At 46.6% G+C, this 13,225-nt stretch overlaps 1 protein-coding gene across 11 annotated transcripts in view; it reads right to left on the bottom strand.

Moving 5' to 3' along the window:
* Positions 1-13,225, bottom strand: part of ADGRB3 (adhesion G protein-coupled receptor B3) — a 570,173-nt gene that overhangs the window by 346,171 nt on the left and 210,777 nt on the right. For 8 of the 11 annotated variants that reach the window (XM_054169593.1, XM_054169581.1, XM_054169605.1 and 5 more), the window contains 2 exons: positions 5,873-5,983; positions 3,180-3,209 (listed from right to left, as the gene is read on the bottom strand). The exons of 1 other annotated variant lie outside the window; for it this stretch is intronic. In XM_054169593.1, coding sequence (XP_054025568.1) covers positions 3,180-3,209; positions 5,873-5,983 — 141 coding nt within the window. The remainder of the gene's footprint in view (positions 1-3,179; positions 3,210-5,872; positions 5,984-13,225) is intronic. 2 more of the 11 variants (XM_054169611.1, XM_054169632.1) reach the window with 1 other exon arrangement.

The following is a 13,225-nucleotide window of genomic DNA, read 5'->3' as shown; positions in this document are numbered from 1 at the left end:
TTTTTTGCACATGCAACAATTCACCCAAGTTATTCTTTTAGTTGAGTGAACTAAGGTGAAGGAGGCAGGGAAAGGAGAGAGAAATTGGCCACCTGCTTATTGTGTTAACTTATTTTTTTCTTACATGAATTTAGCAATTTTGATTAGGTTTTTACATGGCTTGGGTTCAGGTTAGAGGATGTAATGTGGTAAAGAGAGCTAACATATAAGGAGACCTTAACAGATATGGAATAGTCATAGATTCATAGAATGGTTTAGATTGGAAGGGACATTAAAGATGATCCAGTTCCAACCCCCCTGCCATGGGCAGGGACACCTTCCACCAGCTCAGGCTGCTCAGTTCCTCATCCAGCCTAGCCTTGAACACCTCCAGGGAAGAAGCATCCACAGCCTCCCTGGGCAAACTGTTCCAGTATCTCACCACCCTCACTGTTAAGAATTTCTTCCTGACCTCCAGTCTAAATCATAGTATCAGTCAGGGTTGGAAGGGACCACAAGGATCATCCACTTCCAACCCCCCTGCCATGGGCAGGGACACCTCACACTAGATCAGGCTGCCCAGAGCCTCATCCAGCCTGGGCTTAAACACCTCCCTGGACGGCGTCCCAAACCACCTCCCTGGACAACCCATTCCAGGGCTTCACCACTCTCATGGGGAAGAACTTCCTCCTCACCTCCAGCCTGCATCTCCTCACCTCCAGCTTCATTCCATTCCCCCTAGTCCTGTCACTACCTGAGATCCTGAGAAGTCCCTCCCCAGCCTTCTTGTAGCCCCCTTCAGATACTGGAAGGCCACAATTAAGTCACCTCAGAGCCTTCTCTTCTCCAGACTGAACAGCCCCAACTCCTTCAGTCTGTCCCCATAGGAGAGGTGCTCCAGCCCTCTGCTCATCCTCGGGGCCCTTCTCTGGACACGCTCCAGAACGTCCATATCCCTCTTGTAATCTTCCCTCCTCAAGCTTCAATCCATTCCCTTTTGTCCTATCACTCCAAGTCCTTGTAAAAAGTCCCTTCCCAGCTCTCCTGTAGCCCCCTTCAGGTACTGGAAGGCTGCCCTAAGGTCTCCCTGGAGCCTTCTCTTCTCCAGGCTGAACACTCCACACTCTCCCAGCCTGTCCCCACAGGGGAGGTTCTCCAGCCCCCTGAGCATCTTTGTAGCCTCCTCTGGACCCACTCCAGCAGCTCCACTTCCCTATTTTGCTGGAGGCAACCAGAACTGAATGCAGTACTCCAGGAGGGGTCTCATGAGAGCAGAGGGGCAGAATCCCTTCCCTCATCCTGTACTATAAAGCCCACTGTACATGGCAAACATATTTGTATGACTGTGGGGTTTTCGTGTTGCCTTTTACTCCACGTTTGAAGTTTGACTTTGTTAACATGGTTTAGAATGAAAGGTTAAACAGCAGGGGTGGGGGGGGAGGGGGGAAGTGAAAGCTGTGTTTCTTCAGATGTCCCTCATTATGTAAAGCAGTCAGAGATAAACTCAGTGTAAATCATCCATTACCCAGCACAGACACGGTGACAGTGCAGAGCTAATAAAACACAGAAATGAACTATTACTAATTTATCATTGCAGATGCCTTCAAGTGATAAACTCCTAACTCTTGGAAGGTGGGGGAAAAAAAATGTAGCAGGGACATGACACTAGGAAGCAGATTAGTCTTGAGTGGGTATAGGAATGAATGTTAATTGGTAGAAGCTCTGAGCATATGTGGGCTACCTATTCACAGCTGCCACAATCTAGCCTTTAAAATAGAGAAAGGATAAAGGGTTTCAAACGTTGGCTGGGAGCAGGATCCTCCACAGTAACAGCATGTATGGTGCAAAAATAAAGAAGAGTGAAATAAGAGCAAATAAACAGCTTCATCTCCTCTATTTGCTTCCAGCTACATCTCCCCATTTGCTTCCACCTTGACCTCCCCTATTTGTTTCCAACCTGATCTCTCACCTAGTTGTTTCCAACTTGATCTTCCCTATTTGCTTCCAACCTGATCTCTCACCTAGTTGTTTCCAACTTGATCTCCCCTATTTGCTTCCAACTTGATCCCCTTATGTACTTCCAACTTGATCTCTCCCATATTTGCTTCCAACTTGATCTCCCCCATTTGCTTCCAATTTGATCTCCCCTGTTTGTTTCCAACTTCATCTCTCCTCTATTTGCTTCCAACGTGATCTCTCACCTATGTTTCCAACTTGATCTCTCACTTATTTGTTTCCAACTCGATCTCCCCTATGTTTCCAACTTCATCTCTCCTCTATTTGTTTCCAACTTGATCTCTCCCCTACTTGCTTCCAACTTGATCTCCCCTATTTGTTTCCAACTTGATCTCTCCCCCATTTGCTTCCAACTTGATCTCCCCTCTTTGTTTCCAACTTGATTTCTCACCTATTTGCTTCCAACCTGATCTCTCCCCTATTTGTTTCCAACTTCATCTCTTCCCTATTTGTTTCCAACTTGATCTCTCCCCCATTTGCTTCCAACTTGATCTCCCCTATTTGTTTCCAACTTGATCTCTCACCTCTATTTGCTTCCAACCTGCTCTCTCACCTCTATTTGCTTCCAACCTGATCTCTCCCCTGTTTGTTTCCAACTTGATCTCCCCTATTTGCTTCCCACTTGATCTCTCCCCCATTTGCTTCCAACTTCATCTCCCCTATTTGTTTCCAACTTCATCTCCCCTATTTACTTCCAGCTTGATCTCTCCCCTACTGGCTTCCAACTTGATCTCCCCTATTTGCTTCTGGTAATCTGTCATTTGATTTTGTTTCGCAGAGCCTTTTCTAGGTTTTGTTACTGACCTGAAATTATCCTCACAGCCATATCATGCTGCAGTGAACCATCCTGAATTTAAGCAAATAAAGGCTTCTTTATTTATTGCAGAGCAAACCCAGATGGCCTACAGAGTGAGCCAATACATCTTCTGCTGGGCTCTTGGTCTGTTCTTTTTGGGTTTTCTTCCCTTGGCTGAAATTTTTTTCAGAGGGCTCCATTTTCTTGCCCTTCTCTAGCTTTTCTCTTCCCTGAGAACCACATTTTTCTCTCTCTCTCACCCTAAACCTACCATCCCCAATTAACTCTTGGCAAGCTACCAAGGCCTCTTCCCCCCCTGCTGCTCAACACATAGGAGGAAACAGAACTTACTGTACAGAAGGGCCTCATTGATATGTGCAACACTTACCTGTGTTATACTCTCTAAATCCCATAAGACCTAAGGGAAGGATCAGTCCAAACACAGGGAAAAAAAAAAATCAAATGACAAATATAGGACAATAAATTATTCACACAATATTATTGTTTGTCTTTTTAAAGAGATAAAAAGAAAAATGATTCACTGCCTCACATCACCCACAGATGCACAGGGAAAAGAAAAAAAAAGATATGCATATTTTAACACCACATCTCTTAAAACTCTTCCATTCCCAGCAACAACAAAAATAATGGGTGGATTAAGGCCAATATTCTAACAGTATTCATTTTGTTTCACCAGGACGATTCTCTGTTCCCCTCTCTCTCTGCCTTCTTCATCCACACAGACATCTGTTTCATCATCACACAAAATAAAAGCATGGAAAAGGCTTAAAAAAACCCCAACCCCACCAACCCAAAGAGCCCTCCTAAAACTCAGCAGCTTTCTTACTTTAAAGGCCATCAGGCTTAGCACATGAGTAAATTCATGAGACAAATAGGTTAGAATAAACCCCTTGGGAGTCGGTTTAAGGAGGCAGCACATTAATTACACCACTAGGAAATGAATGCATTGGAGGTGGAGGAAAGATGCAATGATCACTACAAAGGAAAAGCAAAATGAAGAAGAGATGGGAATTAGTTATGTCCAAAAAAGGAGCAGAGTGTTACTTGGGAAACAAAAACAAATGTGTTAACCTGCGGCGTGTAAAACATGGATCTCCTCCCAGCTGGGCCTGCAGATTGATCTGCTTTGCTGGTACAGCTCACAGGACCTTGAGCACCAAGCCTGTGGGATTTGGAACCTTCATCTCCCACTCCACACACGCAGCCTAGCAGGTGGTGAAGGGATGTGGGGCTAAGGGCTGCATTTCTAGTGCAGCTCCCACTGCACTGTGCATGCCTAGGAATTACCAGCTGCAAGTTTTAGCTGCTAATAGGGGAGGTTTGGGGATTTGTATGAGGAAAGAGATCACCTAGCTGATATCTTTTTTTTGGGGGGGGTAATTGTATGAATTCAAGAAGCAGCATAAAAGCAAAGATGTTATTCTAAGTAGTAAGCAGTCTAAGAGTCTATGCCTGAGCTAGGTATGTAAGTAGTAAGTTCCACTTGCCTAAACAGAAGCTACATGGAGACCAAGAGGGTTCTAGGCTCCCTTCTTCCATTCACTTACAGTGGTATCAACTGGGAGTTAGCCATAAAAGTAGTCCTAGAGATTAATAGGAAGGAAACAGAATTGGTTTTCTTTACCCCCCCTCCCCTGTCTAAATTCTTTACCAAACAGCTCTAGACTGATTGGGCTTTATATGTATTGACATACACTGCTCTCTGCAGATCTGTTAAGTCAAGCACCCTACTGCTAAAGGAAGTCAACATGCAACATAACTAGAAGCAACTAGAGCTCTTCAACTGAAGTGAATATAAACTGGAAGCATTACGTGTGACTGGTGCAGGCATACTGTCTAGGTTAGTAACTATGGAATACAGAGTCAGTTGTTTCAAATCCATACAATAGCTAGGGGGCAAAAGATTTTTCCAATCTATAGAATAATTCTGGGGCAGAGGACTTCCCAATCCATGCAATAGTTAGGGGGCAGAAGATTTCCCAATCCATGTAATAGTTAGGGGGCAGAAGATTTCCCAATCCATACAATAGTTATGGGGCAGAAAACTTCCCAATCCATACAATAGATAGAGGGCAGAAGATTTTCCAATCCACACAATAGATGTGGGGCAGAAGATTTCCCAGTCCATACAATAGTTATGGGGCAGAAGACTTTCAATGAAGAAACTTGCTAGGAGGGAGTGTGCAGGGAACTGCTGGAGAGTCAGCTTTTACCATCAGACACACAGATCAGCACTGAGGTAAAAAAAAATAGGGATTGATTTTGGTGCAGGAGAGCTGAATTCAACTCATCACTGGGATTTTATCTCTGACCTGCAAGGCAGCTCTGGTGACTGCTGGTAGCCAGGATATTCTCTTTCTCGCTCTTTTAATTACTTCAGCTCTAGGTTTTGCACCACACCACTTTGGTACCTTTATCTGAAGAAGATGAAGTCCCTCCAATGCAAACAGCAAATATGTTTTAGATGAAAGCCTGTCAGATAATTTGCACAGCCAATTAAAAACGACTCACAGCCAATTTCATCCAGCAATTAGGAAGCTGGAAAGCGGAGAACAGAGCCTTGCGCTGGGCCGAAGATAGGAAGCGTCGAATGGATGCACATTGAAGTCTCCCTAGCAATTAATTAAGTTTGATAAATACCTAAAGCTGGGATTAGACCTCAGTGTGTTTATAAACTCTGTTCTTCTCTGAGGAGGGAAGTGGGGGGTGGAAAAAAAAATATGCATTCCTATGTCACAGGAAGCTTTGCACCCATGAGGCTGCTCATGAAAGCCGCGCTTCGGACCTTTCACGGTGCACGTTTTGGTGTCGCCTGCCTCACTCCTCAGCTACTTTATTTATGGACTTTAACTGGTGGGATTAAAAAAAAAAAGAAGAAGTAGTAAATAAATAATAATAATACATGGTTCAATTGGGGGGAAAAAAAAAAAAAAAGAAAGAAAAAGAAGTCTCAGCTCAGAAAACTGACAAATAGGCAGCAAAAGATTATGGAAACATGCAGTGGTTTGGCTAAAAAGGTATAACGACAGTAAATAGAAACAAATGTAACTGATGTATTACCAGTTTGTGCCATAAATTTAGCAGCATCAGCTTGTTCCTGAGGGACCCTTTTCTCATGAACAGATCGAGGTCGCTGACTTTTAATTGTATGATCTCCCATCATTCCAAATTCTAAAGACAGAATAAAGGTTGATGAAAGCTTTTGTGGGTAAGACATTTCTCAACAGTCACATCACTGCGGCTCATGCACGATGCTCCTACACCTACCTGGAAGGCTCTGCTGGTTAGGAGTCAGGCAAAGTGATCATGACAGTCAACATCAACTTTCAATTTGCTACCCTCAGCTTTATAGTCTGTTGCCCTTTTTTGCAAGAGACCACTGCAAAGCTCTGGCTGCAGGCTTCCCACCACCGCTTTGCTTGTTACCAACCAACATCCCACGTGGTGACACACACTGTAAAGCAGCTGGATGACACAGTGGGGGGGCAGAGGGGGGGAACCCCAAGCAACCCCAAACCACCACCAATTATTCAAATGCAGACATTTGGTTCCTGGACTTTGGGATCAGTGCAAAGAAAACAACCCAAAAACCGCATCAGAAAAGGATGGGGACGGGGTTAGGCATCGCTGTTCTAGGGCAGAGCCTGCTGCTCCTCCAGAGGACTTCTGTTTCTGCACTCTGTTGCTGCCTCCAGCAGAGAGGAAAAGTCATCTTTGGGAATGGTGGCAATGTAAAAGAATGATTATTTAACCAAGTCACTGCTTCACTTCCAGGCTGGATCCAGTAGAAAAAGGGCTTGGGAGCAGTTTCCTTCCTGAAGCCTCTCAGTTATAGATTAGAAGTTACACCTTGGCCCTCTATATTTCAAAAGTCCCCATAAGGCAGTCCATGGATTTTAATAGGAAAATCCATCTAAAATAGGAAAATGTACCCCCAAAATCAATGACAGGAGGCCCCAGAGCATGGGAGCCAAGTGGCCTTCATTTTCATGAGGGTGTCCAGAAACACGGAGGTTGCCCAGGGAGGTGGCAAGGACCTCATCACCTAAGGTGATGCTTGACAGGGCAACCTGATCTAGTTGAGGATGTCTCTCATGACTACAGAGGGACTTGGACTAGATTACCTTTGGAGGTCCCTTCCAACCCAGGCCATTCTATGATTCTATGACAGGACAAAGGGGAATGGTTTGAAGCTTAGGGAGAGCAGAGTTAGACTGGATCTGGAAGAAGTTCTTCAGTACCAGGGTGGTGAGACTCTGGAATACCCAGAGAGGTTGTGGATGCCTCCTCCCTGGGGGTGTTCAAGGTCTGGCTGGATGAGGCCTTGAGCAACCAAGTCTAGCTGAGTGGTGTCCCTTCCCATGGTAGGGAGATTGGGGTAGATGACCTCTGAGGTCCCTTCCAACCTGAGCCCATTCTGTGAACCACAACCCCATGAAGTTACTGCTGAGGCAGAAGGGATCTGAATGCAAACACTTAAAGCCACCTTTCTGCTGGCAGCTTACCTTGCAAATGCAAACTGCAAATTAGTGCCCCAAGGCATGCAGCCATAGAGACCACTGAGCTTCCCATCCTGCCTCAAAAGATGCCCCCAGAAAAATGGTGGAAGGTGTAAATGCCACCAAGAAATAGGATTTGCCAGGCACATTGTTTGGATAAATCCTGAAAGAGATTTGGATTTCTGTTGCAAGACACAACAAAAGGTTAAGTCCACTTTAAAAGGGTCTAGCAGCAGAGAGATCTTTGCTTCTTTTCTACGCCATGGATCTATTGCTCCAAATTTGGGCTTCTTTTGGTAAATATTCATTGAAAAAGGATAAATTCCCTTATTCACCTGAGGACAGCAATGAGGTTTGCATTGCAAAGAGAATATCTGCAAAATAAATTGCTAGGAGAAAAAAAAAATGTTAAATAAGTGTGTTTTGAGGACGGAAGAGTCAACACTTTGAACACGTCCCAGAAACACACAGAAAGGACACTTCAATCCACACACAGATATAATATATGGATGTGTATAGATTGGGGTGCTAGAAAATTGGCTGCCTCTGCTTCTACAAAAAAAAAACCCCAACCAACTCTCTTAGAACAGAATTAACCAGGTTGGAAGAGACCCTTGAGATCATCGAGTCCAACCTGTCACCCAACACCATCTAATCAACTCAACCATGGCACCAAGTGCCTCATTTGGGCTCCTCCTAAACACCTCTAGGGATGGGGACTCCAGCACCTCCCTGGGCAGCACGTTCCAGTGGCCAATCTCTCTTTCTGGGAAGAACTTCTTCCTAATATCCAGTCTGAACCTCCCCTGGCACAGCTTGAGACTGTGTCCTCTTGTTCTGGTGCTGCTTGCCTGGGAGAAGAGACCAACCCCCACCTGGCTACAACCTCCCTGCAGGGAGTTGTAGAGAGCAAGAAGGTCTCCCCTGAGCCTCCTCTTCTGCAAGCTAAGCAACCCCAGCTCCCTCAGCCTCTCCTCACAGGGCTGTGCTCCAGACCCCTCCCCAGCTTCGTTGCCCTTCTCTGGACACCTTCCAGCAGCTCAACATCTTTCCTAAACTGAGGAGCCCAGAACTGGACACAGGACTCAAGGTGTGGCCTAAGCAGTGCTGAATACAGGGCACAATGACTTCCCTGCTCCTGCTGGCCACAGCATTCCTGATGCAGGCCAGGATGCCATTGGCCTTCTTGGCCACCTGGGCACACTGCAGGCTCATGTTCAGACTACTATCATCCAGTACCCCCAGGTCCCTTTCTGCCTGGCTGCTCTCCAGCCACTCTGCCCCCAGCCTGTAGCACTGCATGGGGTTGCTGTGGCCAGTCAGCTCCCCTGATTTCAGATGGCTTTTTTATTCTCTGGGAGATCCCTTCCTGTCATTTAGGTTTTCCAAGCAATATTCTCAAGCAAATTCAGAGCTGGGTGACACAATTTTCCCCAAGATGGGGTAGAGATGACTGCTTAAGCTGCAGTTAAGAACACAGTGAAGGACAGGAGACTTTCCTCAACCTTCCTTAGCAATGAAAGAAAGCTAGGAGGAACTTTTTACAGGGCTTGTAGTGACAGAAGGAGAGGGAATGGATTGAAGTTCGAGGAGGGGAGATTGAGACTGGAGATGAGGAAAAAGTTCTTTACAGGGAGGGTGGTGAGACACTGGAACAGGTTGCCCAGGATGTTGTGGATGCCACCTCCAGGGGCAGGTTGGATGAGGCCTTGAGCAGCCTGGTCCAGTGGAAGGTGTCCCTGCCCATGGCAGCGGTTTGGAACTGGATGATCTTGAAGGTCCCTTCCAACCCAAACCATTCTCTGAATCTATGGAAGAAACTTGCTCTGAGTTTGCTGCCTGGCTGCCAGGCACTTTAGAGGACGTGGCACCATTCCTGCAGAAGACTTCATTCTATTTTTGAGCTTACAAAGAGAGTGCAGAAATAGGGAGACCTTTGCTTAGAAGAAGGATTTCCAGAGGCATACAGGGTGGAGGTGAATTCTCTGGTCCCTATCCTGCAACATCCCATGCTGGGTGCAGGACAGGGACAGCTCTGGTGAGGAGGCAAAAGAAAGCCTGGGAGGTTAGGTTGTAGTTTAGGGCCTGTTCAGAGCGCTGGACTTACTCATGAGTATCACCAAGCATTTAAAACACAAATTATTGATGCAGGATCTCATCATGCCTCAACTTTTTCATATCTTTTCCCCCTCCCCCCCCCCCCCCCCACTTAACACCAAGACATTTTCAATTTACACCTTCAACTCTTGCTTGATGGTCTTTGAGATGCACTTTTCAACCCACCTCTGATACATGAAGCATTTATATAGCAAATACATGAATACAGATTAAAGGTAAAGGTTTGATAACAAAGAGGGGGGGGGAAAATAGATTGGTGAGTTCTGTCCAAATAATGAATAAAAAGGGAATCAGACTTTTTCTTCTTTCAGTGCTCTCATTTTCAGCCTCAGCTGAGACATTTAACCAAACACCACCATGAGGACAGCAACCAGGGAGAAGAAATGCAGAGTGGGCTGGCATGGGGGAGGACTTTCAAGGCTCATTCAAATTCAGGCCTCATCAGGAAAAGAAGAAGGAAAAAAAAAAGAGAAGGGCCAAATACATTTCTGTAATGGGCTCAGAAGTGTCCAGGTTCTGCCTAAAAGGTACACACAGTACTCTCAGAAGTGTTTAATCTAAGCAGCTCCACAGCCATGCATTTTGATGAAGCACTTCATGACAAAGTCTCTTCAGTGGCTGCCACAGTTTGCAAGAAATGCTAAAGAGAACAAAACTTTCTTCCATTCTCAGATCCTGGCTTAAGAATGAATGTAGGAGATGTACCAGTTATCCATTTTTCACTCCACTTCCTGGGCTGGAAAAGCATTTTTAACCCTTTGATCTAAATCATAGAATCACAGAATCAACAAGGTTGGAAAAGACCTCAGAGATGATCAAGTCCAACCTGTCACCCAACACCTCATGACTACCAAACCGTGGCACCAAGTGCCACAGCCAATCCCCTCTTGAACACCTCCAGGGATGGGGACTCCACCACCTCCCTGGGCAGCACATCCCAATGGTTAACAACTCTCTCTGGGAAGAACTTTCTCCTCACCTCCAGTCTAAACCTCCCCTGGTGCAGCTTGAGACTGTGTCCTCTTGTTCTGGGGCTGGTTGCCTGGGAGAAGAGATCAATCCCCTCCTGGCTACAACCTCCCTGCAGGGAGTTGCAGACAGCAAGGTGGTCTCCCCTGAGTCTCCTCTTGTCCAGGCTAAGCAACCCCAGCTTCCTCAGCCTCTCCTCACAGGGCTGTGCTCCAGACCCCTCCCCAGCTTTCTTGCCCTTCTCTGGACACCTTCCAGCAACTCAACATCTTTCCTAAACTGAGGGGCCCAGAACTGGACACAGGACTCAAGGTGTGGCCTAACCAGTGCTGAGCACAGGGCACAATGACTTCCCTGCTCCTGCTGGCCACACTGTTCCTGATGCAGGCCAGGATAACTAAGTGGCACGGCAGGTTTAAGGAGCTGGTGGTGTGGGAAAGGGGATAGGAGCCATCCCGCCCTAGACAGTAGCTAGCACAGAGGGTCCTACAAGGTCAAGCCAATGTGATTTAAGACCTAAAGCCTGGGATATAATAATGGATGTTTGAGGTGGGATTCTGAGGAATGGATTTCTTTTTGTCCATCCTCACTCTTCTTGCCTAGTTCTTGGTGTCAAAAATTACTTTTTCTAACCCAGAAAATATTTTTGTGGGCATCAGTTTCTGACCAGAATTTTTTTGCTGATGGCTTCCCTAATTTTCTGTTTGGAGAAGCAGGACAGTCATAGAATGGCTTAGGGTAGAAGGGACCTCAGAGATTCTCCCTGCCATGGCCTAAGGTCTCATCCATTCTGACCTTGAACAGCCCCAAGGAGGAGGCATCCACAACCTCCCTGGGCAGCCTGTGCCAGAGTCCCACCATCCTCCTACTGAAGAACTTCTTCCTCAGCAACAGCAGTAGGATAGAATCAGAGAATGGAATTGGGTTGGAAGGGACCTCAGAGATCATCTAGTTCCCTGCTGTGGACATATCCACTGGACCAGGCTGCTCAAGGTCTCATCCAACCTGGCCTTGAACACCCCCAGGAAGGAGGCAGCCACAGCCTCCCTGGGCAACCTATTCCAGAGTCTCACTACCCTTGTACTGAAGAACTTCTTCCTCAGCTCCAGTCTAACCCTGCTCTGCCTCAGCTCCAAACCATTCCCCCTTGTCTTGTCTGCAGACACCCTCAGGAAAAGTCCCTCTGCAGCCTTCCTGCAGGTATTGGAAAGCATTTCTAAGGTCCCCCTGGAGTCTTTTTGTCTCCAGTCCTTCTCTGCTTTTACCTCAAATATTGACTTTAATCAGATTGCTTCATTAAACAAAGAACAATTAACCTTTTCAGCAGCAGACAGGAGCATGGTCTGACACTGCAACAGGCTGCCCAGGGAGGCTGTGCATGCTCCTTCCCTGGAGATGTTAAAATGCACAATACCTGGAATCCTGGGATGTGTTTATTGAGGCCTTGAGGTTGAATAAAGCCTTAAGACACCAGAACAGGCTGCCCAGGAAGGTTGTGAGCCCTCCCTGGAGGTGTTCAAGGCCAGGCTGGATGAGGTCTTGAGCAACCTGGGCTGGTAGGAGGTGTCCCTGCCCATGGCAGGGGGGTTGGAATTGGATGATCTTTATGGTCCCTTCCAACCCAAACCATTTTATGAATCTATGAATCAGAGGGCTGGAGCACCTCTGCCATGAGGACAGGCTGAAAGAGCTGAGGCTGTTCAGCCTGCAGAGGAGAAGGCTCCAGGGAGACCTCCAAGCTACATTTTAATATCTGAAAGGGACCTATGGGAAGGCTGTGGAGGGACTGTTTGGAAGGGCTTGAATTGGTAGGATGAGAGGCAATGGTTTGAAAACAGACTTAGGCTGGACATCAGGAGGAAGTTCTACACCATGAGGGTGGGGAAATACTGGAACAGGGTGCCCAAGGATGGGGTTGAGGTCCCATTGCTGGGGATGTTGAAGATCAGACTGGATGTGGCCCTGGGCAGCCTGATCTAGCTGGAGCTGTCCCTGCTGCTTGCAGCAGGGTTGGACAAGAAGACCTTTGAGGCTCCCTTCCAACCCAATGCAACCTGTGAAGCCAGAAATCCCCACAACAGGACTCTTAAGTTAGACCTGGAAACATGAAAGGCCTTTAAAGCTCTCTATTGCATTGCTAATCCTATAATCTACCTGCAGGAGAAGAAAACTCATCAATACCTCAACATGCAGATAACAAACAGCATTACGAGGAACCTTGACTGGATCATTTTAAGCAGGCCACGACTTAACAACAGATCATAACATAATCCAAACAGTTCTGCTACAAAACCTGAGCTTTAGGGAGCTGATAAAAAGAATTCATCTCGCTGCCAGCGGTCCTTTGGCAGTGCAACAGTTTGGTTATTCCTTCTCCCCTGGGCTGGAGCACAGCAGATCCACACCCACACTGATCAATCAGAGAACTGTCAGGGTTGGAAGGGACCTCAAGGCTCAGCCAGTTCCAACCCCCCTGCCATGGGCAGGGACACCTCGCACTACAGCAGGTTGCACACAGCCACATCCAGCCTGCCTGGCTGTTAAAACCCTCCAGGGATGAGGCTTCCACCACCTCCCCGGGCAACCTGTGCCAGTGTCTCACCAAACCCAAGTATTTTAGCAATGAATATATCTCGAGGTGGATGTGATTTAATCATCCCATTTAACACATAGCTCTTGCCACAGACTTCCAAGCTTTCTAGGAGTGGGGAAAAAAAAACAACTATCCCAAGGAAGAAATTCTGACATTCCAAAGTTAGTTACAACAACTCCCATCCCATTATGGCTTTACCTTCATTTCTTTTTATGTCATTTTATGTCAAGTTAG

The sequence above is a fragment of the Dryobates pubescens genome, chromosome 2 (assembly GCF_014839835.1).
Source record: "Dryobates pubescens isolate bDryPub1 chromosome 2, bDryPub1.pri, whole genome shotgun sequence".
NCBI classification, from domain to species: Eukaryota; Metazoa; Chordata; class Aves; order Piciformes; family Picidae; genus Dryobates; species Dryobates pubescens.
Note: the sequence above shows the minus strand (reverse complement) of the source record. Positions and strands in the feature narration are given on the sequence as shown.